This window comes from Anopheles darlingi, chromosome 2 (assembly GCF_943734745.1).
Source record: "Anopheles darlingi chromosome 2, idAnoDarlMG_H_01, whole genome shotgun sequence".
Classification (NCBI taxonomy): Eukaryota; Metazoa; Arthropoda; class Insecta; order Diptera; family Culicidae; genus Anopheles; species Anopheles darlingi.
The window spans coordinates 66538557-66562220 of record NC_064874.1 but is presented as its reverse complement, the minus strand read 5'-3'; the positions used below and the strand labels follow the sequence as shown (position 1 = coordinate 66562220).

General features: G+C 49.5%; 2 protein-coding genes across 6 annotated transcripts in view; both read left to right on the top strand.

Annotated features, from left to right (window-relative positions):
• The first annotated feature begins 104 nt into the window (after positions 1-104).
• LOC125952634 (exosome RNA helicase MTR4) lies at positions 105-3927 on the top strand. The gene is made up of 3 exons (XM_049682229.1): positions 105-465; positions 536-643; positions 721-3927. The coding sequence occupies exons 1-3, from the start codon at positions 311-313 to the stop codon at positions 3584-3586; spliced, it is 3129 nt and encodes a 1042-aa protein (XP_049538186.1). The 5' UTR covers positions 105-310; the 3' UTR covers positions 3587-3927.
• A 715-nt stretch (positions 3928-4642) lies between these two features.
• Positions 4643-23664, top strand: part of LOC125952630 (voltage-dependent calcium channel subunit alpha-2/delta-4) — a 55492-nt gene continuing 36470 nt past the window's right edge. For 3 of the 5 annotated variants that reach the window (XM_049682226.1, XM_049682225.1, XM_049682222.1), the window contains exons 1-4: positions 4643-4744; positions 8178-8840; positions 13312-13393; positions 22233-22343. In XM_049682226.1, the coding sequence (XP_049538183.1) occupies positions 8680-8840; positions 13312-13393; positions 22233-22343 (354 nt within the window). In that variant the 5' untranslated portion in view covers positions 4643-4744; positions 8178-8679. Of the gene's footprint in view, positions 4745-6117; positions 6220-7104; positions 7166-8177; positions 8841-13311; positions 13394-22232; positions 22344-23664 lie in introns of those variants that run through there. The other 2 variants (XM_049682224.1, XM_049682223.1) reach the window with 2 other exon arrangements.

Genomic DNA, 23664 nt, shown 5'->3' with positions numbered 1-23664 from the left:
TTGGTAAAAAAGCAAAATAAAGAGCGGATAATGTTCTGCGCGGCACTGTAGCATTGTTTTGGTTTTGAGGTTAGAAACTCGTGTTCGCTGTAAAAAAAGGGAATTATCTATCTTTTTTAACCCTTTTTCGTTAATTTAGTGATAAAGATAAAGGTGCTAAGGGTGAATTCAAGTCTTTTGCAACTCCCGCCGTCGTTCCCGTTGGAAAAGTAGGCCGATAAAGTGGAAAACTGCGCTTAAATCCACGAAACCACAAAAAACGCGGCTCCATCATTGAAGTAACCTGAATAAAGTTTAATTCCACGACGCGATGGAAAGCGTGGACGATCTGTTTAACGTGTTTAAGGAAGGGAACGACGATGACGATGTGGCCGAAGGGCCGATTTTGTGCGAGGAAAGCAAGCCAGAGCAGCAACCGGTGGTGGTGATTGACGACGACGAGGCCGAAAGCGGTAGCACCAGCAAGTAAGATTCGCACCGGCCCAGGAACAACGGCTTCCGGTGCAGATTCTAAAACGGCCTTTTGGTTTTCCAGAGCGAGTACTGCCACAAAGCGAGAACTACCGACGGAGGCGGATGCGATAGACGATGCTGAAGTTTTGGCGAAAAAGATTAAGGTAGAATCGCTGTTGGATGAAATCAAGTAAGTACCCGCGTGGTCTCTGTGACCCACGAATCCGATGGATGGCCTCTGTTTATCCTCATCTTCTTGCTCCCCAGCTTGGACAATATCGAGAGTCGCATCAGGGTGCACACGATACAGTCGCCGGATGCGTGCACACACGAGGTGGCCGTCTACCCGGATCAAGACTACGTACCGTTGACGGCTGCCACGGGCCCTCCGGCCAAGGAGTACCCGTTCGTGCTGGATCCGTTCCAGCGCGAGGCAATATTGTGCATCGAAAACAACCAGTCGGTGCTCGTGTCGGCGCATACTTCCGCCGGTAAGACGGTGGTAGCGGAGTACGCGATCGCCAAGTCGCTCGCGGACAAACAGCGCGTCATCTATACGACCCCGATCAAGGCGCTATCGAATCAAAAGTATCGCGAGTTCCACGAGGAGTTCAAAGATGTGGGGCTGGTGACGGGCGATGTGACGATCAATCCGACCGCCTCCTGTTTGATCATGACGACGGAGATTCTGCGGAACATGCTGTACCGTGGCTCGGAGATTATGCGTGAGGTCGGCTGGGTTATCTTTGACGAGATTCACTACATGCGCGACAAGGAGCGAGGCGTGGTTTGGGAAGAAACGTTGATCCTGTTGCCAGACAACGTGCACTACGTTTTCCTGTCGGCCACCATCCCAAATGCCCGGCAGTTCGCCGAATGGGTGTGTCACCTGCACAAGCAACCGTGCCACGTGGTGTACACGGACTATCGGCCAACGCCGCTGCAACACTACCTCTTCCCAGTCGGCGGCGACGGAATCCATCTGGTGGTGGACGAGAAGGGTCAGTTTAAGGAGGATAACTTCAACACCGCCATGAACGTGCTGCAGAGCGCAGGTGAGGCAGCCAAAGGCGATCAGAAGGGCCGTAAAGGAGGCCTTAAAGCTACGTCGAGTTCGGGCGAAACCAACATCTTCAAGATCGTGAAGATGATCATGGAGCGTAACTTTGCTCCGGTGATTATCTTCTCGTTCAGCAAGAAGGATTGCGAAGTGTACGCGATGCAGATGGCGAAGCTTGACTTCAATTCCACCGTCGAGAAGAAGCTGGTCGATGAGGTGTTCAATAACGCGATGGACGTACTGACAGAGGAGGACCGTCAGTTGCCGCAGGTCGAGAATGTGTTGCCGTTGCTGCGGCGTGGCATCGGTATCCATCACGGTGGACTGTTGCCGATTTTGAAGGAAACCATCGAGATCCTGTTTGGCGAGGGTCTCCTCAAGGCACTGTTCGCCACGGAAACGTTCGCCATGGGCTTGAACATGCCGGCCCGTACGGTACTGTTTACGAGTCCGCGGAAGTTCGACGGTAAGGACTTCCGATGGGTAACGTCGGGCGAGTACATTCAGATGTCGGGCCGTGCCGGTCGTCGAGGACTTGACGACAAGGGTATCGTTATACTGATGATCGACGAAGCAGTATCGCCGGCGGTCGGGAAGGAGATCGTACAGGGTAAAGCGGATCCCATCAATTCGGCATTCCATCTGACGTACAACATGGTCCTGAATCTGCTGCGTGTCGAAGAGATCAACCCGGAGTATATGCTCGAACGATCGTTCTTTCAGTTCCAAAACCAATCCTCGATCCCCGATATCTACAAACGGGTGCAGGAGAAGCAGCAGAAGCTGAAATCGATCTACATCAAGGAGGAGCAATCGATTACGTCTTACCATCACATCCGGGAGCAGCTCGATACGCTTGGGAAACAGTTCCGGGAGTACATTACGCGGCCGGTGTATCTGGTGCCGTTCCTGCAACCGGGGCGCATGATCAAGATCGAGTCCGATGTCGGCGAGTTCGAGTGGGGCATTATCGTGAACTTTAAGAAGGAAAACGCCAACAGCAAGCAAAATCCACTGAAAACGGAGCAGAAGGTGGTGATCGATGTGCTGCTGCACGTGGCCGACGGGTTCGAGCGCGAAGGTATTCCAAAACCGTGCCCACCGGGCAAGCGAGGCTCGGTAGAGGTTGTTCCCGTTCTGCACAAGCTCGTGACGCGCGTCAGCTCGTTGCGCGTGTACTGTCCGAACGATTTACGGCCAGCCGATAACCGCCGATCGGTGCTAAAGACGATCGAGGAAGTGAAGAAGCGCTTTCCATCGGGACCACCGCTACTGAATCCGATCGATGATATGCACATCAAAGAGAAAGATTTCCAGGGTATAGTGGATATGATTGATAAGTTCGAAAAGCGTCTCTTTGCCCATCCGCTGCACGAAGCACCCGAATTGACCCGTCTGTACAGCAAGTACATGGAAAAGCTGGAACTGGAGAAAGATCTGAAGAATGAGAAGAGCGCGCTGCGCGAAGCACGCAGCTTGCTGCATATGAGCGAGCTGAAGCATAGGAAGCGGGTGTTACGACGGTTAGGCTACTGTACGGCCGCGGATGTGATCGAGTTCAAGGGGCGGGTCGCTTGCGAGCTGAGCTGCGCCGACGAGCTGCTCATCACGGAGATGGTGTTCAATGGTACGTTCACCGATCTCGGACCGGCCCAATCCTGTGCCCTGCTCAGCTGCTTTGTGTGCGATGAGAAAAGCAACGAGGTGCCATCGTCGGCAGAGGAACTGTCGGGGCCACTGCGCCAGATGCAGGATCTGGCACGTCGGATAGCGAAGGTTTCAAATGAGTGTAAGGTGGAGCTGGACGAGGAGCGTTACGTCGAATCGTTTAAACCGTTCCTGATGGATGTAGTGCTGGCCTGGTGCAAGGGCGCTTCTTTTGCGGATCTTTGTAAAATGACCGACATTTTTGAGGGTTCGATTATTCGGTGTATGCGCAGGCTCGAGGAACTGTTGCGGCAGATGGTGCAAGCCTCCAAGACGATTGGCAACACGGACCTGGAGAACAAGTTCTCCGAAGCCATTCGATTACTGAAGCGTGACATTGTGTTTGCGGCGTCGCTATATCTGTAACGATCGTACGGTACTGCGTTCGTTCTCTGCTAAATCTAGTGTTAAAATAAATGAAGCTGAAACAATAGATTTTTTCATACATAGTTTATTTGGTTGTTCTCAAGTAGGCTCTGCACAGTTGTTAAGTCCATGGATTAGGGCAGGTGTTTCTTCGCTCAGCTGGTAAGACTTATCCTGAAATAAGTCCTAATACAAATTGTCTAACGGAACAATTCCTTCCAAATTCAAGGTGAACCATGCCTAAGCACCGACTTCAAAATCTAACTTTCTACCTAAACTGACTAACATTTTCATCGCCACCTCCATTATAATCAATAATCAAGATCAAATGGTACTTGACTATTATCGACATAACTACCAACAAAAAATAATCTTAAAAAACGGCTTTTTCGATAACTAGCTCCTAAAAAATGCGATAAAATAGTGTTAATTAGAAATGATTTATCCTAAATTTCATGCCAAGTTTGCATATTGTTCAACGATAGGTAATTAAAAATTACCAATTGAGTAGTAAAAATCAAATATTAAATCCTTGCATGCTGTGGCTGGAGTGAGGCTGTAAGTTTATGCCTACGCTATAAAATGTGTCTATTTTGTAGTTATTATTTAAGGGATTCTCTCATTTACCTTAAGATACCTCTTTTCTGTTGTAAAATATGAAAAATTCCTCACAATTCACTAATTTTCCTCACAATGTCCAGGATAAACCTTGGCCAACAAAAAATGCAAGATCAGCAAGATCCATATCAGTAATAGCTACTTCCAATTAAACTCGATTGTTTTTTAATTTAATTAAAAACCGATATTTAAGAGCCAACATTAAAATCTGGAAAGGTACATCAACGGCATTGTACTAAACATTGAACTAAACAGAAAACATTATCAACTGACACGTGCACTCAAATCATACTGATGGAGGCGCCCGTAAGGACGCGCTTTTCGAAACCATTTATCGATCGATTAGTGTCAAACAAGGATACCCATCCTTAGCTAGGGACGGTGAGAATCTTCGAAAGAGTGGCGCGGCGAAAGCAATACCGTGACAGCGCGAGTCAAGCAGCCGCTAGTGGTGGACGCGCACGGTTTCGTGTCAGTGCCAGTGAAAATCGCTCCCGAAACCAGTTTCCTTCGGATCTCTGGAACACCCAAAAATCGACGGTACAAATCAGCACCGACCGTTGTGTTAGCGGATAGCGATTGGGTAGCGAATCGAAAAGCTACTGTGCGTGAAGCCGTGGCCGTAGGGGCAGGCATTGCGCCATTCGTCACCAGTGGGTGGGGTTCGGTTGTTCGCGCCCGCTTCGAGCGACTAGAAAGGAGGCTCCTTCTTTTTTTCCTTTCTTTTTTCCTCCCAAAACGGTGAGCGCTTTTGGGGCGGAAGGACGAGACGAAGGATCCACCTGGAAGGGAGGTAGAGTGTGTGTGTGTGTGTGTGCGTGTTGAAGGCTTCTCTTCGCGGTGGTGGCGCCTGCGCACCCCACAAGTGCTCGCTCACTCACTCACTCGTTCGCTCAGAGTCGACGACAACGACGATGACAATGACGACGGTGCAACGGGGAGTGGGGAGGTTGTCGGCCGATTCTCAAGAATCTTCCAGGTGGAAAAGGGGGGTGCCGACAGGAGGAAACGTGGTGGTGGTTTAGAGAGGTACCCAGAAAGAAAGGGAACCAAGCGTACGGAGCGACGAGCCAACGTCGGAGTGAAGGAAGAATCGAAGGGAACACGCGCGGAATACGCGCGTTTCGCCCATCGTCCCGGTAGTAACGTGCCCAGTGTGTCCGTGTAGCGTAGGTACGATTCTTGCGTCGTGCGTCGTGAGGTTCGAGGTCTCGAGGTGGTGGTGGATTTACCGAAAAAAGCGCTCTTTCGGTCGACCAGTCGTAGTAGCCTGGTTGTTTCCGGAGCCCCGAATTGGTAACGGCGAGGACAGACGGTGCTCTGTTTTAATGGTGGATCGTGAGTTGAGTTCAAAATGGGCGCCCATTCCAGCGTTCCCGAATGTGCATCGGCATCGGCAATAAAAGGAAATTTGGGGATTAATCGCGGTGACGCTGAATAACGCACCCGCAACCCAACGGGCCCCCATGGTGATCCGAGGAAATGTACAACACTGGGACGAGAGGACTCTTCGTGTCAAGCATTCGAGTTAATCCGCCATACACTAGTAGTCGGAGCAAAAGCATTCAGATCCGTTTTGTGACTTCCGGGGGCGGGAACACAAACAAAAATGTTACAAATGTGCCCTATATGCTGCCTATCCTGCAGCAACGAGGATTGTGTGTTTGTGTGTGTGTGTGTGGGGGGATGTAGTACCCACAGCCAAGAATGTGCGCGGTCGTTGTGGTTCTGCTGGAGGATGTAAGATGAATGCCTCGAGGCAAAACGTTCTACGCAAAAAAAGCGAGCGGCTCCCTCCAAGCATTATGAAACAACGCGAGTGGCTTTGTGCGACGAGAGTGATGGTGGTGCTGGTGGTGATTATGCTAACCTGATTAGACCGGATGGACGCAAAGTGAGTGTCGGTGTCGGACGCCCTGCCTTCGGGTACACGAGACGCGTGTGCATGCGTACAAGACGGCGTAGGACGACTGGCGGTTAGAAAGAGAAAGAGAGTGAGAGTGAGAGAGCAAGAGGTAGAGAGAGTCTTTACGCGACGGACTACCTTACACCTCCACTTCCTCCGGGGGAGGGACCCTCCTCCCGTAGATCGTCTCCACTCTCCAGAACCACGGACCGCACAGGACGAGTGAACGGTAGTTGAAGGCTGGTGGTAGGAAGGCGGGAAGATATATTCCCTCCGCCACCCCCAAACCGTTGGGGCCAACCGATTAAAGTGCGTTCGCCAAAGCACCGAGACTGCTGGCCTTGAAGCATGTGACCTGCGACAGCGTCGGTGTCGCGCTAATGGCCGCTGTAATGCACAAAAAGCGGTCAGCATCCAGCATCCAGTAGCCAGGAGTAGGCTGCTACGATGCAGTAGCCTACTGGATTGTGCCGTTGTATTGGTGGCTACAATACCCTAGCTACAATCGAGTAGTACAGGCAGATGTGCCCGCTACTATAGGAGTAGTACAAGCAGCCAGTAGTTCGGTCCTGGTGCTTCGAAGGAAAACCATCAAAAGAAGAGAGAGAGAGAGAGAGAGAGAGAGAGAAAGAGAGAAGGAGAGAGATAGAAAGTGAGTGAGTGAGGATGGTGCTGGTGCTGTTTGCGAGCGAGCATTGTGCAGCAGATGCTGCATACTACCGCTGCGCTGGTGTGGTGTGGCATGCGATTACAACAGCAACGGCTTGCAACTGTCCAAAGTACAGCTCTGGTAGCTGTGTAGCTGATAGTGAAAACTGAATCGAGAATTCAGCGATACCGCGATTGTGAAAGACGTAACAATGCAGTCCAGTCATCGACATACTTAGCTTAGACCATAGTAGAACGCTTTCCGTGCTAGTATCGTGCAGTAGCTCTCGTAATCGCTGCAGTCATCGGTGAACTCTTGACTATACACCCCACAACCATCAGCTTGTCCTCCGAAAATTGTGACTTCCCAGTAATTCGTGCTCCATCGAGGCATCGTGCATTGTTGGGTAACGGTGAGGCCAAGAATTTGCACCAAAAAAAAAAAAGAAATCGCCAAATCTTCTCCAGTACACGCTCACACAGACACAAAGAAGGGAAGGGAGAAGGGGGGTGGGGGGAGGGAGCAAGCGCGCCCTCGCGTGGCGTTTCGCAAGGATAATTCAGTGCCACAAGGTCATTTGGGGAGGTCGGTGGCGCAGGTGAAACGTAGGTAGTGTACCGTGTGCCATGTGTGTGTGTATTACGCTACGCAGTGGATATAGTGTTCAACGTACTACACCATCCGCAAACGAACGAGCAGTATGATCCCGGTCCCGGTACGCCTACGCACGCACCAGCAGCAGCAGCACCAGCAGCAGGACCACGAAACCACGTGTTCCTACGCTGCACCACCGTTGCGAGTAGTAGTGAGTACGGTATTGCTGCTGCTGCTGCTGCTGCTGCTGCACCCTCTGACTGCACTTTTTGCTGGCGCATGTATGGGTGTGCCAGTATGTGCGCGCGCGTTTGTGTATGTGTGCGAGTGCTGAGTAGTACTTGAGTGAAACAATCGGGGTGGGAGGCGGCGTACTAGTTGGCGCGATGAGGTCCAAAACCCCCGTATTAAGTGTGCGCCGCTGCGTGTGTGTGTGTGTGTCCCCATGTTGAATGAGCGAATCTTTTCGCCTGTTCGCTCCGGGAAACGCTAATTATACAATTACGAAATTTAATTTGCACTCGCATTGCCAACCACCAACACTCGCACAGTTTTATGCGAGAAGAGACGAGCTTCGGCACAAGATGTGGTGTGTTACCCGGGTAGCACCAGCAGAGGACGTCGCTGTCCTGTCCACGGACAAAACAACTCTCTGACTGACTCACTCTCTTATTATGCTGTCTTTGTTATGGTGCAATTTATATTTAAATTGAATGTTTTATTGATCATCCCCCGGTACCCTCAAATACACACACACACACATACAAACCCATACAAAGATACCGACACATATTCAACAAACCATCCTTGTATCCATGTTCTAGATCCTTCCTGGCTCCTACTCTAGCTCGCTAGTATACTCGCTGGATAACATGAGTTGCCGGTCCGGGATGCTGTAGCATTGCAACCGCGAAACCCGCAGATCATCGCAGTGAACCGTGCGCGTGTGTCTGTGTATGTGCGTGCCTACACGAGCGACTGTGTGTGTGTATGTGAACGAAGGAGGCGGTGTGCCAGTCGTAAAAGAGGATAAATAAACCATAAACCGTCCTGTGCTGCCGCCGGGGAGCCAGACCAACGATTGTGCGTGTGTGTGTGTGTGTGTGTGCCCGCGCGCGTGTGCCGCGTCCGTCCGTGTACCAGCAGCAGTTGTCGTCGGTGGCCGCCGTGCCGCTTGGGGTGGCCGTGGGCGCGCGTGAACATCGCGGGAAACATAAAATCTTATTAGAGCACACCAGGCAGGCGAACGGTTTCTCCTGCTCCTCGTCATCCTCCTCTCTGGCCATTCGGTCCACCGGGTACCGGGAGGGAGGGAACGGTGGAACGATGGATCCACCCCAGAGCAGGAGGTCCCGCTGGAGAGGACGGCGCGAGTTGCTAACCGGCCCGTTATTGTTGCCGCTGCTCGGTCTGGCGCTGCTGCTGACGCTAACGCTCGATCCTGCACCGGTGGCCGCCGATCCGGACGAGGACATCCCGCACAACGAGTAAGTGTGTATGAGTGTGGAACCATAACAGCTGCCCTTCTAGCATTTCCTCGTCCCGGTTGGAGCGTGTTTTCGGTGGGTGGATGCCAAATCATATACCTTATTCCCTGGAGTCACCGCCCGACCATCGAGAGGACCTTTGCGCTTGCAGCAATCGATCGAAAGGACAGGTATCGGATGCCCAACAATCGGTCACGCTGCAAATGTTGCCAAATAGTTGCCAAGAAAGGGAGGGAAGTGTGGGTGTAGCGGGGTGTAGAGCCGAGCAAATTACGAGCTATTGCTGGAGCAATTCCTCAACTGTGCGCGCTCATTGCTTTGCCTTGGTGCTTCCGTACAACAACAATCAATAACGATGAATGAGGCTGAACTTTTCCAATCGAATTCCTCTCGCTCCGAGTGAGAGGGGGGTATGGATGGAGACTGGACCTTCCGCAACACGGATGTTGGGTTCGGATGTTTTTGCCGTGTTTCCGCTGTAGCGCCACACCAAGATGTGATCCAAGATGTTTTACCCAAACCGACATTCCCAAAAAGTCTCCAATGGTCGGCGCAACCGACTGCTGGAGCGAGCGCTACAGAAGCACTAGCAGAAGCCTCGGCTCCGTGGCCTCGGCTTGTACGCCAACCAGGGTGAAGGGAATAGTTGAAAAGTTTAAATTGTTTAAATTATCTCGACAACAACAACAACAGTGACAGGAGGAGGAGTAAGAGAAGTCGTTGGCTGCAACTACACTCGATGTTCTCGAATGTTCCGTTGCCTCTGGGAGTGCCACGCCACAGTTCACTTTGTGTCGTACACTCGAGCAGCACTCCACAACAACAACAACAACAACACCGAGGACCGCAACTTCGCTTTTGTGAGATTTATGTTTATTTGTGAAAAATACATAATCATCCCCATCCCCTAGGGTGCTATGCACCAGCATGCATATGCTTGAGGGCCACTTGCAAAACTTCATCGCAGACCACCATCGAAACTCGAAACTCTTGGGCCAAACCCATAGCCTGCTAGGAGTGCGCCTTCAGTCGCTTTCTTCTAAGTGTGTGTGTGTGTGTGTTTGCGAGCACTAAGAAGGGTCGATCGAGATTCCTGCGGTTTTCCTTTAAGAGAAGAGCATCGCTGACACAAGCAAGTACAACAGTGCAAGTCTTGGAGTAGAGGAGAGGGGCTGCATTTCATTACCGCGGCTGCTGCTGCTGCTGTTGCTGGTCTCGGAACTCATTACAATCTCTTCTCCTCTCCCTCGGACCCTTTCTAGCTACTAACCGCAAATGCACTGTAGTAGTCGCCGGCGGTGATCATTGAATTGAAGCTGTGTGTGTGTGTGCGCGCGCTGCGTTACTACGAGACAATATTCCTCTCCCCCTTATTACGGGGTTTTTGGTGTCTTGACGGCTGTTTGCTTGGCGTCGTGATCCCGGATTGCGATTTCGGTGGCGTTTCTTCCAGCACATTATTGCATGTCCCGGATCGAGACCTTGGTTGCTTGCAGAGAGCAGAGGGAGGGAGTCTTGTTTGAGGTCCCCTCCCCCTACTGCCTCTCGTGCTCAAAACATGGAACACCATTCGGAGCGAAGCGCCGAAAAGTAATGGCGGTAGCGCCTGTCATCGGCGGATAGCACGATGTAGCGCACATGTGCCGGTGATGCCAACACCATCGCTGGTCGGTGCGTAGTGAGGGGAGGCGGGGAGGGGTACATCTTGATTGGCACCAGTGAACTCAATTGTGGGATTTCGGGTGCTAGAACATGCAGCACGTTGTTGCAACCGCAGTTGTGCTCGTTCGTTCGTCTCTTGTCTCTTGTCGCGTTGGGTCTCGCGTCGCTGCGAACGAGACAAAAGCGGAGACACATTGCGCCATTTTGGCGTATGTGAAACGAGACATTTTCTCGTTTTTACATTACGCGAGCTTGTGCAGAGTGCGAGTGGGCGAGCGAGCGAGCGAAGCCAACAGTAAGTGCTTGTTCGTTTGCTAGTTTTTTCTTCTTTTTCAAGGAGGGTTAACCGCCACACGTCTTCAGTGTCAAATGGTGTTGTTCAGTGTTCCATGGAATGGCATTCCGTTGATTTGCAGAGAGAAAGAGGACTCGTTAGTTTAAGAACGACACTGTAAAGACACTATTACATGTTTCACGCAGTTGAATTGCACCAATGCAGACGATCTAGTTTAATCCTGGTGTTTTGTTTCCATTTGAATCTTACCGTTGGAAACGCAACAATGTAGCAAAGTCCTTGCGAGCCGAGATATTATTCATTTAAACCTCGATTTCGTCGGCAAGAAATCATTTTTGCGTTGCTACTTCTCATGCACACACGCATTCTATGATGGCTGTTTTCCTGAAGTATGGAATGCGAGCAATTTCAAAGCGCAGCTTGTCACTCGATCGTGATTACTGTCTTCCTAGTATGTGTTAATAGCGATGTCCATTGGCAGTTTCAGTGGTAGCTAGCTTTACACAGAAGCTAAAGAATAGTCTATATGGTGAAGCACATTTGTTTGCATTTGAGCTACTCGAAATACATCCACACTTTAAACAAGTGATAATTGTTTGCATTTCATTTTACTTGATTTGATGGTATATGGAACGACCGTGTCTGGATGCAAGTCGTTAGTGAAGTGTATTGCCTCCCAAAGGAGATGTTTCATTTGCATATCATCTTCATCTTATAATACTTGTGGATAAGATTCCAGATTTGGTCTCTGCTTCTTCAATGTTTAAACCACTATTTGCTAATAGTTTGCTTTGAGCAAGCAATTTGATGATAGTTTTCTCTGAATTATTATCACGCTATACGTTCTATGATATCATGAAATGGCCTCCTTTTTAAAATGCATTAACTGCAATGTCCACACAGCACACCCATATATCGGCAATGTTATTGTTCGTCCCTTTTAATGTTGATGGATGAAGCCATGGTTGGACATCACAGATACATCGCAGTATTAATCCCAAAAATTCGTTGGCAGAGTCATGAAGTATTCCAAAAGAAGCCTTTTGACTATACAAACAGCAGATGCGAAACTATTCTACCGTGACTGTATCAATGCCACGGTGCAGCGAAAAAACCAAAAAGATGCTATTAAAACCTTTTTTTAAAATTACATCGTCTATAGGTAGACGAAAGGATGTGGATCGAAAGGTGGAAAATGAATAAACAGAGTTTTGTTTCTGAGAAGTTCTGAGAAATAACATACTCAAACTTAACTAAAATGTCATTTATTTCGTGATCAAGAGCGGAAAGAATTTGAATAGCGTTGTGCCTTGCAGAAAACGACGATCAATTCATGTTCTTTGTTCTGCTGCTAGCATATCTTGTACTCGAATCCGTACGAGAATCTTGCGTTCAATTAGCAGCAGCAGCAGCAGCAGCAAACTTACACGACTGTTCCGTATCGATCGATAATCGTAAGATCCGTCATCAAAGGAATCTCCATCCAAGGCGAACAGAAGACACTCGATAGCAAAAACCCCTAAAACCACAGCTTCGCATGTAAATGTGTGCCACGTCGTTGTGGGAGATGAAATGCCATAAACCGAAACTTCTTCAAACAGTTGCAGCGTTCGGTGTTCGGTGAAGCGCGGTTGGTTCCACGGGGGCTCCACTGCTCCACCACTTCCACAACCACACCCCCGAATTCACTCAACCTCCTCAGAGATGTGCCAGAGATGGTCCTTGCCTTGGGCTCCGTGCTCCGTGGCAAGCATTTGAATGAAAAGAATTTCCAATAAATCCGATTTTTCACACTCCCGGTTCGTTGATCATCGTCGTGCTTTGTGCTGGTTGTGTGTGTGTCTGTGTATGGTTGGTGTGCGCGGGCTGCTTCATCGTTCCCGCTGCAACGCGCCCATGGTATTTGGCCTACACAGTGCCACTATCCGGGTGCCAACGCCACCATCATGGATGGATTGCATCGGATTGGAGCCCATATCCATATCATCGATGGGTGTGTCCCGCATGAGCATCACAGCGACCGCTAGCTTCTACACTCCCCGGATCTGTCGACGGGAGATCGACATTAGAGATCCGGTTTCGGTCGCAGACGATGGCGCGAAAATGCGTTTTCATCGTCCCCCAGCCCCGGGGGGCCAGTTTCTCGCAGAAGTAAGGTGTGGGGAAGGTGTGGCTTGGAAGGAAATTTATGTAGGAATTTCGCCTAGAACTGGTATGTGCCAGTGTGTTCGCGACGTTCGGTGGTTCGTTCTGTTGGTACCAAACGCAGCAGCATATGCCCGTGGCTTCCCGCTGGTGCTGCATTGACAGATATTACATTGCGCGTTCGCCGTTCCACCACCAGCACGACGCAACAACGACGAACACATGGAGAAGATGATATATTTCACGACCTTCACGCTTCACGTGTGACATCTATTTTGTATTTCGCATTTCCTCCCGAACAGGCATCTAACTCATCTCCTTCTCACTCACTCACATTGCTCTCTCTCTCTCTTTTTCCCTCTTTTCCAGAGTACGAAACTGGGCCATCCGGTTCGGTGTCGATCTGTGGGAGTTCGGTCGCCAGTTCACCAAAGCGGTCGACATCAAAAACGTAAGTAACCATTTCGTCTGCTGTCTCTCTCTTTCTCTTTCGCTCTCTTTGTCTGTCTGCCTCTCCCCCACACCGAGCACAGGTAGAGGATTAATTTCGTCAACTGCCAAACCCCGTACACTGCGAAAGCACTCCGAAAAGTCCGGGAGGATAGGTTTAAGGAGTTAATGTTCCGAAGACGACTGTCAGAGCGATAGTGGCAGGATGTGTGCGGAGCAGCATCACCACCACCAGCAGCAGCAGCAGCAGCAGCAGGATTAACAGAGTTGTAGTTTGTCCTCGTACACGGAGCACACGGAGTGTTCGTGTGTTCGGACATTGATGATGTCGGCGACCGAAAGCCCAACCCTTCGCTTTCGGCGTTGAAAGAGAAGGACGAAGGGTGGCGGAACTCTGTGGAGTCGCTGTAACAGATTTATCCTTTTAAATGCCACTGCTATGCGGTTGGCGCTTTGCTAAGCCAACAAAGCATTTCTGAAAATTTACCTGAAAAGACCACGGGGGAGGCAGATTCCTCCCCCTGCTTTTGAAGGTCCACGGCGCATCCCATTTCGGGTGCGCGTGTACGTGTGGTGTAGTCGTGGTAGACCAAGTGGTCAAGAGTACGTTGATGTGTGTCTGTGACTCAGCGCACGTGTGTGTGTGATTTTGGGATTGAAGTACGGTTTACGAGAGGGACAAGAGTGGTATTGAAAAAGGGTTTTTGGTTTGAGATTTGGTAGAGCAGTGTGCACGGCAGTGTGTGTGTGCCACACTCTGGAAGCCCTTTGTCGTGTTACACACCGATAGTCTCGAGACGACGACGACGATGGCGAGGACGATTTTATGTGCGAGACTATAACCGGTGTGTGTATTTCTGTCGAATGTTCCATCGTTCCAAATGAAACGTTACCTGCCCTGTACATTGCCAGTTCCGCAGGAGTGTTACGGCGGTACCGGGAAGGCTTCCAGCTCCAGTTGCAGCTTCGTGGGTGAAAGTTTCAAAACCGACCACCGAGAGAGTAAGAGAGAGGATTGAAGCGAAGTAGCAGAGGACACACGTAACGTGGTGCTGAAAGTTGTGCGTTCTACCACCAGCCCTAGAGGCTTGGTCAGAATGAAGCACTGGGTTGGGGAGTGGCGATACCTGAGCAGAGGTGAGGAAGCTGCAGTAGTCACTATGAACGAGCGAGGGAGACAAGAAAAATGCTGCTGAATGCCGTCAGTGTGCCATCAGCAACCTTTGCGTTAAGGTTGAGAGAGTTGGAACGGGTTCCAGGGACATGGCATATGAGCGGCAGTATGGTACACGATGACGATGTGCCGAACGGTGGTCCCTGCGGCGTGTGCCGGATTTTCACGGGCCCCTGGATCGATTTTATGTCCAGCAGCGTTTTGTTGCCGTCGTCATCGTCGCTATCTTCGTACGCCCCTTTCGTTGGTGGCGAGACGAAAGGGTTTTAAAGTGGTGCAAGGGAGAAACACCTTCAAGAAACTAGGGAGTACGACATCCCCGAGAATCACTCAACCAGCCAGTAAATAGCTGGCGGGCAAAAGCATCTCCTGAAGGCCTTTTGCGGCTCCCTTCGAATCCGAGACGCATACCTCAGCGGTTGGTGGATAAGGTGCGCCGGAATTAGTTCCATTTAACAGCCTCTTGCTCGTGCTGCTGCTGGTGCTGCTATTCACACGCTTCGCTGCACGGTGCTGTAAAAGATGGGTATGTTGCTTGCAGTGAGCTAATTTTCGACGACGAACACCGATCGATGGGACCATATGACCATATGAGCTAGAAGCTTTGAGTGATACCTTTTAGCCCCGGTATGGTTTATGAGGCGGTTCGAATACATTGCTGGCTAGGAGTGTACACTTGAAAGCATCAACGGGGCCGAGGGAAATGTGAAAGTTCATAAGCGTGAATTGCGTGTAGGTCTGTCATAAATGCCATTAATGAATTGTCCTGTACTAATGGAGAAATGTTGCTCAGACTGTCCTGTTTGACGAGAGTTGTACCCTGGTAGGGTTACGTGTATTGTCCTGAGAAGTAATCCTTCTTCAAGTTAAGTCAATAAAAATTAAATGGTGGGCTACTAGGCGCCTCCATCGCAGCACACGCTACCATGCGCCTCCATTTCTAGAGGTTGAATTTTTCGCAAATGCTGTTTGTAGCGCAACGCAACGCCCAAGTGATGAGTGCAATTTGTAAAAGTAAGTGAAAGCTTGTCCAATTTAATTCATTACATCTTCCAATACACACCGAAAGCCTTCCGGAGGTGCTTTTTTATGAAACGCACCATGCGCCTCCATCCGTCAGTTGCTGCTTGTTTTTTGTTGTGCGCTTCGTGTAAACATTGTAAAAATCTCTGGTTAGATCGTTGCACGTCAGCATAGCAGTTTCATTCTCGGTGCTGCTCGGTGTTCGGTGCATACAAACATCCGCAAAGCGACGATGTAGGTCATCATGTTTACCGTGTCGAAGCGATTGAAGGTAGCCACGTATTGAAGCACATCTCCATTATGATCATCATCGTCGGTTGTTCACGCTCACGTATAGATACGGCATTTCCACTTACTTCCATTCTAGCGCGCGCGCGTACATACTGAGATGCGAAAGTGTAAACTCACAAAACAATACCCGCCTTCTCGCCTCTCGCACCACGCCCGGTATACTATGCAATGGTCCAGTGTGTGGCGGTTGTGCATCGGCCCCATACATTCGCCGAGCGTACGGGCAAGACTTGCCTCCTCCTGTTGTAGGAGTTTTGTTTTTTTACAATTTCTCATGTAGCGTTGCTGTTGTACGTTGCATGCTGTTTGGTGGCTATCGGTGAAACGTGCTTACAGTGCCGGGACCATTCTCCCGTAATAAGGCGTTCGCCGGTGAGCTACACGGAAGTGTGAAACCATAAGGTGGATCTGATTGTCCGCACCGTAGCACTTGACAGGCATCGTACGGAAGCCGGTTAATGTATCGCCCGTGCATATGCGCTTCCGGAGGAGTACCGCGTCGCTCGTAGCAAGTATCGTAGGCCGCGTCCACGCCCACGCCCAGCTGACCACCACCATCACCAGGTACCGGCGAACGGTGAAAGTTGTGTGCATCGGGACTATCGGGTTGAACGACCATCGAGCGTGGTCCGTTGGAGTGGGCGTTTTGTTTCGATGTAACGAGGCAGAAAATGTGAATCCTACGCTCCTGTCTCGGTTGTGGAGAGTATAGTAACCTTGCACTGATTGTGGGGATTGTTTTGCGGAGAGGAAAGAAGCAAGATGTTTCGTTTAAAAAAAAGGAAACAGGAAGGATGTGAATTCCTGTACTGTGCTGGGCATTAATTCGTGCGATAAAATTTTAACAAACGATCGTGAAATGCAAATGAATGTATTTAAAATAAAACATTTTACTCCTTAAGTAAGGATTTTTTTTTTAATTCCTTAAGTAAGGGCTGTAGTGCTTGAGTTAGGAGTGAGAGAATATGGAACAGTTCAATTTTTAGCTAGCTAAATAAGTACAACAAACAAACAAATGAAGTAGTTACCATTTGAACTGATTTTGGAAAACAATTTATGGCGCTGCATTGTTTTACCATCCACTGCAAGTAAGACGATTTTCTTTTTTACATTTTTTTCGATACATTTAGCATTCTGTATCAGAGAGCATTACAGAGAGCACTGAAACCGCCTTACTTGGCAGCGCCTTTAGCTTAATATCATGGAAAATTATTGTCAAAACTTTTTTAACTTTTTACTTTCAACTTGGTGATATTATTGCATTAATCAACTTGGGCATATTCAAGTCAAGTAAATTTAATCAAGTAAATTTGTTCAATATTCGAAAATAGCTGTTCTACTATACTTTTCTCAGATTAAATAGCAAAATCTTCTTCGCGTTGCGTATAATAGCAATGCGCGTGTCTATTACTGATATCAGAACACAAAATTCCTTCCTCAAACCAAACAAAGCCATAAAATCTGCTAAAGAAACGGAAACTCGCCACGTAACCATAAAAAAGTCATTTTTACGTGTTACATTCAAATGCTTTCGAATCTTTTCAAAAATTGTAAATTATTCCAAACAACCAACCAACCAACCAACCCTACAACCCATTTCCATTCCAACACACAACAAAAACCACGAAAGTACACCGTCTACCGCGTGTGTGTGTGTGTGTGTGTGTGTTCGGCATCCTTTCCATCCCCGAGTATCAGCCGGCTCCGCACGAGCATCCCGAGCTATTCAATAAAAGAAATCTCGGCAATCTTTTAGCACCCAGTCAGCGGGGCCGGCGCCGGCTACCCTCCGGAGTGCCGGAGCTTAACAGGTTGTGTCGTGCGCTCGTGGTGCGGGGCATAAAATATTTGCCACGCTCCGGCACTTAGCAAACGAATATATATTGAATATTTTATCCCTTGAGACGTAGATTAATGGTGGCTCGTGCCCGGCGAATGTTTTCACTCGTTACTCGATGCCACACTCATACGGTGATGGGTGGAGGGAGGTGAGCTAAGGGTGCCCTTAGTCGTGCCTTGCCAGTCGGGTCACTTCCTGGTGTCTAATCGTGATCTTCCTGGGGCCGTGGGGACCGTGGACTGGACTCGCATCGGCCATCACGGGGTGTGTTGTGTGATGGTGGTTTACACGTACGTGTATCGAGACCATCAACGAGCCGGAACGAACCCAAACTACGTGAGCATGTGTGTGTGTGTGTGACCGTGACTAGCGGGTACTAGTCGAGTCGAATGGCTTGCTCCCAGTCAAAGCTCTTGTCCTGTTTACTGAGCAGCTTTAACACAAGAGGCAGCAGCAGCAGCAGCAGCTTAGCGTCTTCAAGCTGTTACGATTGTGTCCCGGTGAAACGTGATCCGTTTGCGAAAGTGACCGGCCACCTCACCCGTGTCCGAGTCCGAGTCCTAGTCCCTGGTGTCGACCGGCCGCGCGGGAAGTGCAGCCCGTTTCGCCGACATAACTCGTGGCGAGAATGTGCCCCACGTGGAAATACCAAATCACTAAATTAAGTCTCATTGAGTTCGGTCGCTAGAAACGCTAACCCCCGGGGCCGGAGTCGGAGCCGGAGCATCGAGATCGAGTCCCGTGCGAGTGGACGTCTTGAAATATTAAGTGAATCGTACGGTGAATTTGCCAAGAAGTTTCCAATTACCACCAAAGGCCGAAGCTCACGATGGTCCTCCGGGGTCCGCGCTATGCGGTGCCGAGACGCGACGCAGACAACTACGCAGAGGACTGCGAGCTGCTACGAGAGAGGGGCGTCTGGATTGCAGCACGTTTGCAGCAACAGCGGTGAGATAAGCAGCAGCAGAAGCAGCATCAGCAGCAAGCTAGAAGCCAACTTCAAGCAATGGCGCCGGGTGATTTGTTGACGTTAGGAGTTTAAACAATTTCATCAATGGCGTTAGCTGTCGTCTGGTGCATCGAGTGCAAACGCCGACGAGAGCTACAAATCCGATTTGTCCAAGTTCTAACGAGCAGTTATGCGATAAGTGGCGGTGCAGCGCTGATCCTGCTGCTGCTGCTGCTGCTGCTTCTCGGGGCTTCATTTCGCTGCGATGCTTTGATGCGATTAGCGTGTCAAAGGTCAAAGGATGAGCTAATGCTTGCCGCTCCGATTGAGTTCAATGCACAAGGATTGCGGTAATCCCGACTGAGTGGTGAGATGTGAAGATAATTCAACGTTTTATTATTGAATTGCTGAATCATTTTGATTGCTACAATCGGCTTCGAAGGAATATTATCAAACACTCACTGAGTTATCGTACAGTTTGCCTTTCCTTGTACTTCTTGTGACGGTGAATTCGCGGAACTCTCACAAAGTGAACAGGTATACTGAGGAATTCTTTTAAACGCATCGATTAAGATGAATGTTATCAAACGAGTTTATTACATCGAACCGTTTAATCACCTTTAACTTTAAGGAGCAAAGCAAGAACTAGCTGGCTGGGCCATGAAATGATCTCTTTTAATTTTTAATTGGCCCTTTCGAAGGTGTTTCGCGCGGTAAACACTGGGCACAAGAGGAGCAATGCTGGTGAGCAGCCCCATTTCAATGCCGCGCGGAAGCAATTCACCAGCAGCCCTGCTATCACTAGCCAGTCATTAGCAATTAGCAAAACGAAATGCTTTTGAACTCTTCAATATCCCTTCGCAATATCCCCAGCCCAGTCCCAGATCCCGGCAGCCGCTGGATGGGTCGGAGCTTGTGGCCGCGAGCTACAATGCCACAGAACAATACGCCGAGTCCGAGAGGGAGGAGGTGGCCCTCCATTTTGAATGGCAGCATCCTTCACAAGAAGCACTGTCCAACCAACATCGCAAAGAACGAAATCAAACGGAAGCAGGTAAATCGAAAGGAAAATTTAACTTCTTCTTCTTCTGCCGTCTCTCTCTCTTCCTTCCGTCCGTTCCGTGCCCTCGTCCGTGCTGCCGGTCTGCGATTCACTAAGCCAAGTCTGACGGGCTGAAGCTTTTAATTGCCTGCCGCCCTTTCGCACGACGGAGCCCCGTGTTGGCCAATGACGAGAGCCACGGTATTCTGGGGGGAAAGGAGGAGAGCGAAAGGCTATGTTGTTTTTACCAAACAGTCGTCGGTTATTTTCCACGATTTTCCAGGAATCGAAGCGAGCCCGTTTGGTGCGCTGCTCGCACCCTGCCCGATCCCGGAACGGTAAGCTGCGGTCGACGTGCCGAAGATGGTGCCCATCATCATCACCATCTTTTTCTTGCTTCACGTCTTCGCGGCTGCTTCTTTTTTTCCCCTAATTCCTCACACCACCACCCCCAAATGGTCTGCTGCATCTGCTCGAGACCTGCTGGCTGGCTGGCCGGTTGTAAGAGTTGGCCGGGGATTTTCCTCGAACTCATTTCTACAGCATTAAAATTCAAATTGAATGGATAATTGTTATTAGCGTTCGTTTTTCCTTCCGGTGCGGCCGGCAACTGTCTGATCATATTGTTTTTGGCCCACCGCCCACCAGTCCAGGACCACCCGGACCGTGCGCTCCCCGCGCTGGTACGCTAGTACGTCGATTCCGGGATTTTAGGGATTGAAACGTTAGGATTAATTTAGCCGAAGCCGACGGCTTATTGGCAGGTGTCAACGATAATCGCTGTCACAGTGTTGACGAATGATGACGGGACGGATGTTTGGCCCCGGTTTCCACTGATGATGATGGATACGGTCTGCGGACGGAGCGGTGCGGGCATGCAACCGAATCTGAGAATCCTCTTCAGTCCGTTCCTGGTGCGCATGCGGCGGTCACCCGGTTGATGGATTTAATTAAATACCTGCACTCACCGGACCGGAAACCGCTTGGTTTGGACCCGCTGGACGGACGGGCGGACGGGATCCGAGATGGAACTTTACAATGTTTTTCGGCTGCTGACCAGAAGGTTAGGTTTTGTTTTGTTTTGTTTTTTTTTGCAAACGAAGGTTACATCGAAATATGCAGCTTTTTGCTCGGGTTGTAAGAGAAATGAGGCATGATGATATCGCACTTCTACCTTCGCGAATTGCTTTAACGATAGAGCTCTGTTGGTGTGCGAGTCCGGATTTCATGGTTTATCATTTGTATCTTCCCATTCCCTTGACAAGTTATTAGATATAACTGGCATAAGTTGTGCAATATAAAATGAAAATTTTACTTTCCTTCTCATATGAACCAATTTGCAAGGGCTTTTAGTAACAGTGTTTCTAGAAAAGAGCTCAACTTCGTTCAAATCTATACTTCTAATCAAAAAACAGTATTTTCCTAACGTGACGACATTCTTTGCTTTCTAAAACGACCAAATACTAGTCAGTACTTGAATTCTTGCTCAAGGAATGAAAGCAACACATTTGGCGACGCTTTTTTTTTCTTAAATACCAAACAAATATCCTGTTCCTGTAAACCAAGGCGCGTCAAGGTTGAATCCAGGATTCGACCAATCGCCTTTTCGCTCGCAAACAAACGTTTCTTCCGCCGCTGCAACCACCCATTGCGTGCTAATGAGTTCTCGATAAAATTGTCCTCGAAGGCACCGGCTTTTGCGTGTGGTGCGTCGTGGACGTGTCTGTCTACGTAATCACCTTACGTGGTGGTACGTGTGCTACTCGTTTCCGCCACCGGAAGGGACATCGTTGCGTGCACGCGTGCGTGTCACAAAGGATCGGCTTTGTTGGTGAAAGCAAAGCTCGGCAACTACGGCCGGCACCGGCCACGACCCATCAACACGCTTCACGCAAGGTACGGTACGGCACGGCACGGCACGGCACGGAACAGCGGCAAAGGACATGATTTCCGAATTACCTTGATTGATAACGGATAAGCGATAAAATATGATTGATAATTGGTTTAATCTGTCATTCGATACTAATTCGTTTTGTAAACCACCACCACCACCACCAACTGTGATGACATTCTGGTGACAGGATGGTAAAGCGGTAACGATGGCGACGCTCGGTATCGATTTCATCGATTCGATTTATCTCGTCAAGGTGTACTCGTCGAGTTATGTGGATTCATTTTGTTTGATTTGTTTCGCGTTTTTTTGTTTCTGACCTACATATTTACAACAAACAACGGCAGCAGCAGCAGCCGCTGAAAGTGACACTTTCCTTTTCAATCGGAAAACGAACATCAACATTAAAGCGACGAATTGTGTTAAATGTGTTTCCCGTTCCTGTGTTCACGTTCTCTCTTGCTTTAATACACATTTATACCAATTATTTAATGAATTTACGACCTGCTAGGTGAAAGGCAGCTGAAATTAAAGCGTTTCAGCTGCTATTGACCATCAACAAATCCAAAAAAAGAGGTTCCATTATTGAACTCACATAATGTTTTCTTGTTCGTTTCGTTTCGTTTGCAGCGCTACAAGGACAACGAATTCGACGTGACCCGAAAGGATGGCATTCTGCTGCTTCGCGAGCTAGCGTCGGAAGTGAAGAACTTTATGGATTTTAAAATGAACGCCGTAATGGTGAGTAGCGCAATGCGTCGTCGTCGTCGTCGTCGTCGCCATACTAGCAGCTGATCGTACGCTGGCGAAGTGGCGTCTTAGCCAAAGCTTCGTTTACCAATCATGACGCCAATCGCCTGGCTTTTCCTCCTCCTCTCGCTCCCAACGAAACTATTCACCGGGTAGCGAAGAAACCGAAGCAAGATGCAGCCACCGAACGAACCGGTGCTGTGTACTTTGCTTCGAAGGGAAGGCAAACTTTTGGGGGTTTGCACCACCGCTACAGATTAACGTTTGATTAGCTTTCTGTGCGAGGAAGCTTCGGAAATTTCTTCGCAAATTGGATTTACCAAAAAAAACGAAAAAAGCAACGCCATCGCACACGATTGGTTCTGGTACGGGGTGGTAGTGGCCGTATGATCGATCGCAAGCTGCGTCTGCAACCGAAGCCGAGCGGTTCTCGGTAATGAAAGTTAGGGAAAGCAAAATGGGACCCTCCGGATGGCCCCGGTGGTCCATTCCTTCCCATAATGGCCGGTGCGAAATGCATCGGTAAAGAGAGAAAACTCGGGCGGGAAAAGAAGCCATGCCTCTACTACTCACGTCAAAGAGAGGAATGATGAATTGTTGTAGGAAGGAAGCAGCCAGTCGTGCTGCTGTTGCTGTTGCTCGTGCCTAAAGAACGGCCAAACACACGACGCCGACGACGCCGACGACAAGGTAACGAGCTGAAATGCGAGTCTGGGGGAGTGAGATTTGGATTTTGTTTTTCCGGGTTTTGCCCGCGTTCGCATTTTCGCTGTTCGTTTGTTCCAATTTCAATCGCTCTCGAAAGGCTCGTTTGTTTTGTCTTTTTTGGTTTTCGTATTGATCCCGCCGGATCAATGCAACGGCGTTCAAGTGCTTTTGAGTTTTCGCATCGTCCTCCGTCTGTTTCGTTCTCGTTCCTGCGGAGGGGTTCCTGTTTCAACTGAATCCGCCCTCCGTTAATGGCTACACGGTCTAGTTCCGTATCTTTCGTTCCGTCGAATAGGACCAGGTAATGGACAGACGCCGTGGCGCTTTCGGTTTGCAACCGCCAAAGACGCCAGATTCAATTCGCCGTTTTTCCGAGGCTGCCGCGGGCATTTATTGAAAGGTTCGACCGAAACGCGACGAGAGGTTTTTCCTTTCGTTTGAATGCGTCTCGTTAAGATTGGCCACTCACTGTGTGTGTGTGTGTGTGGCGGAGGCCACAGCGGACGAAAAGTTTCCGCAAAGCCGCAAAACAAAAAGCCGGATTGTAATGAACTTTTCACTCTCGCGCGCTCTCTCTCTCTCTCTCTCTTGCTCTCTCTCTGTG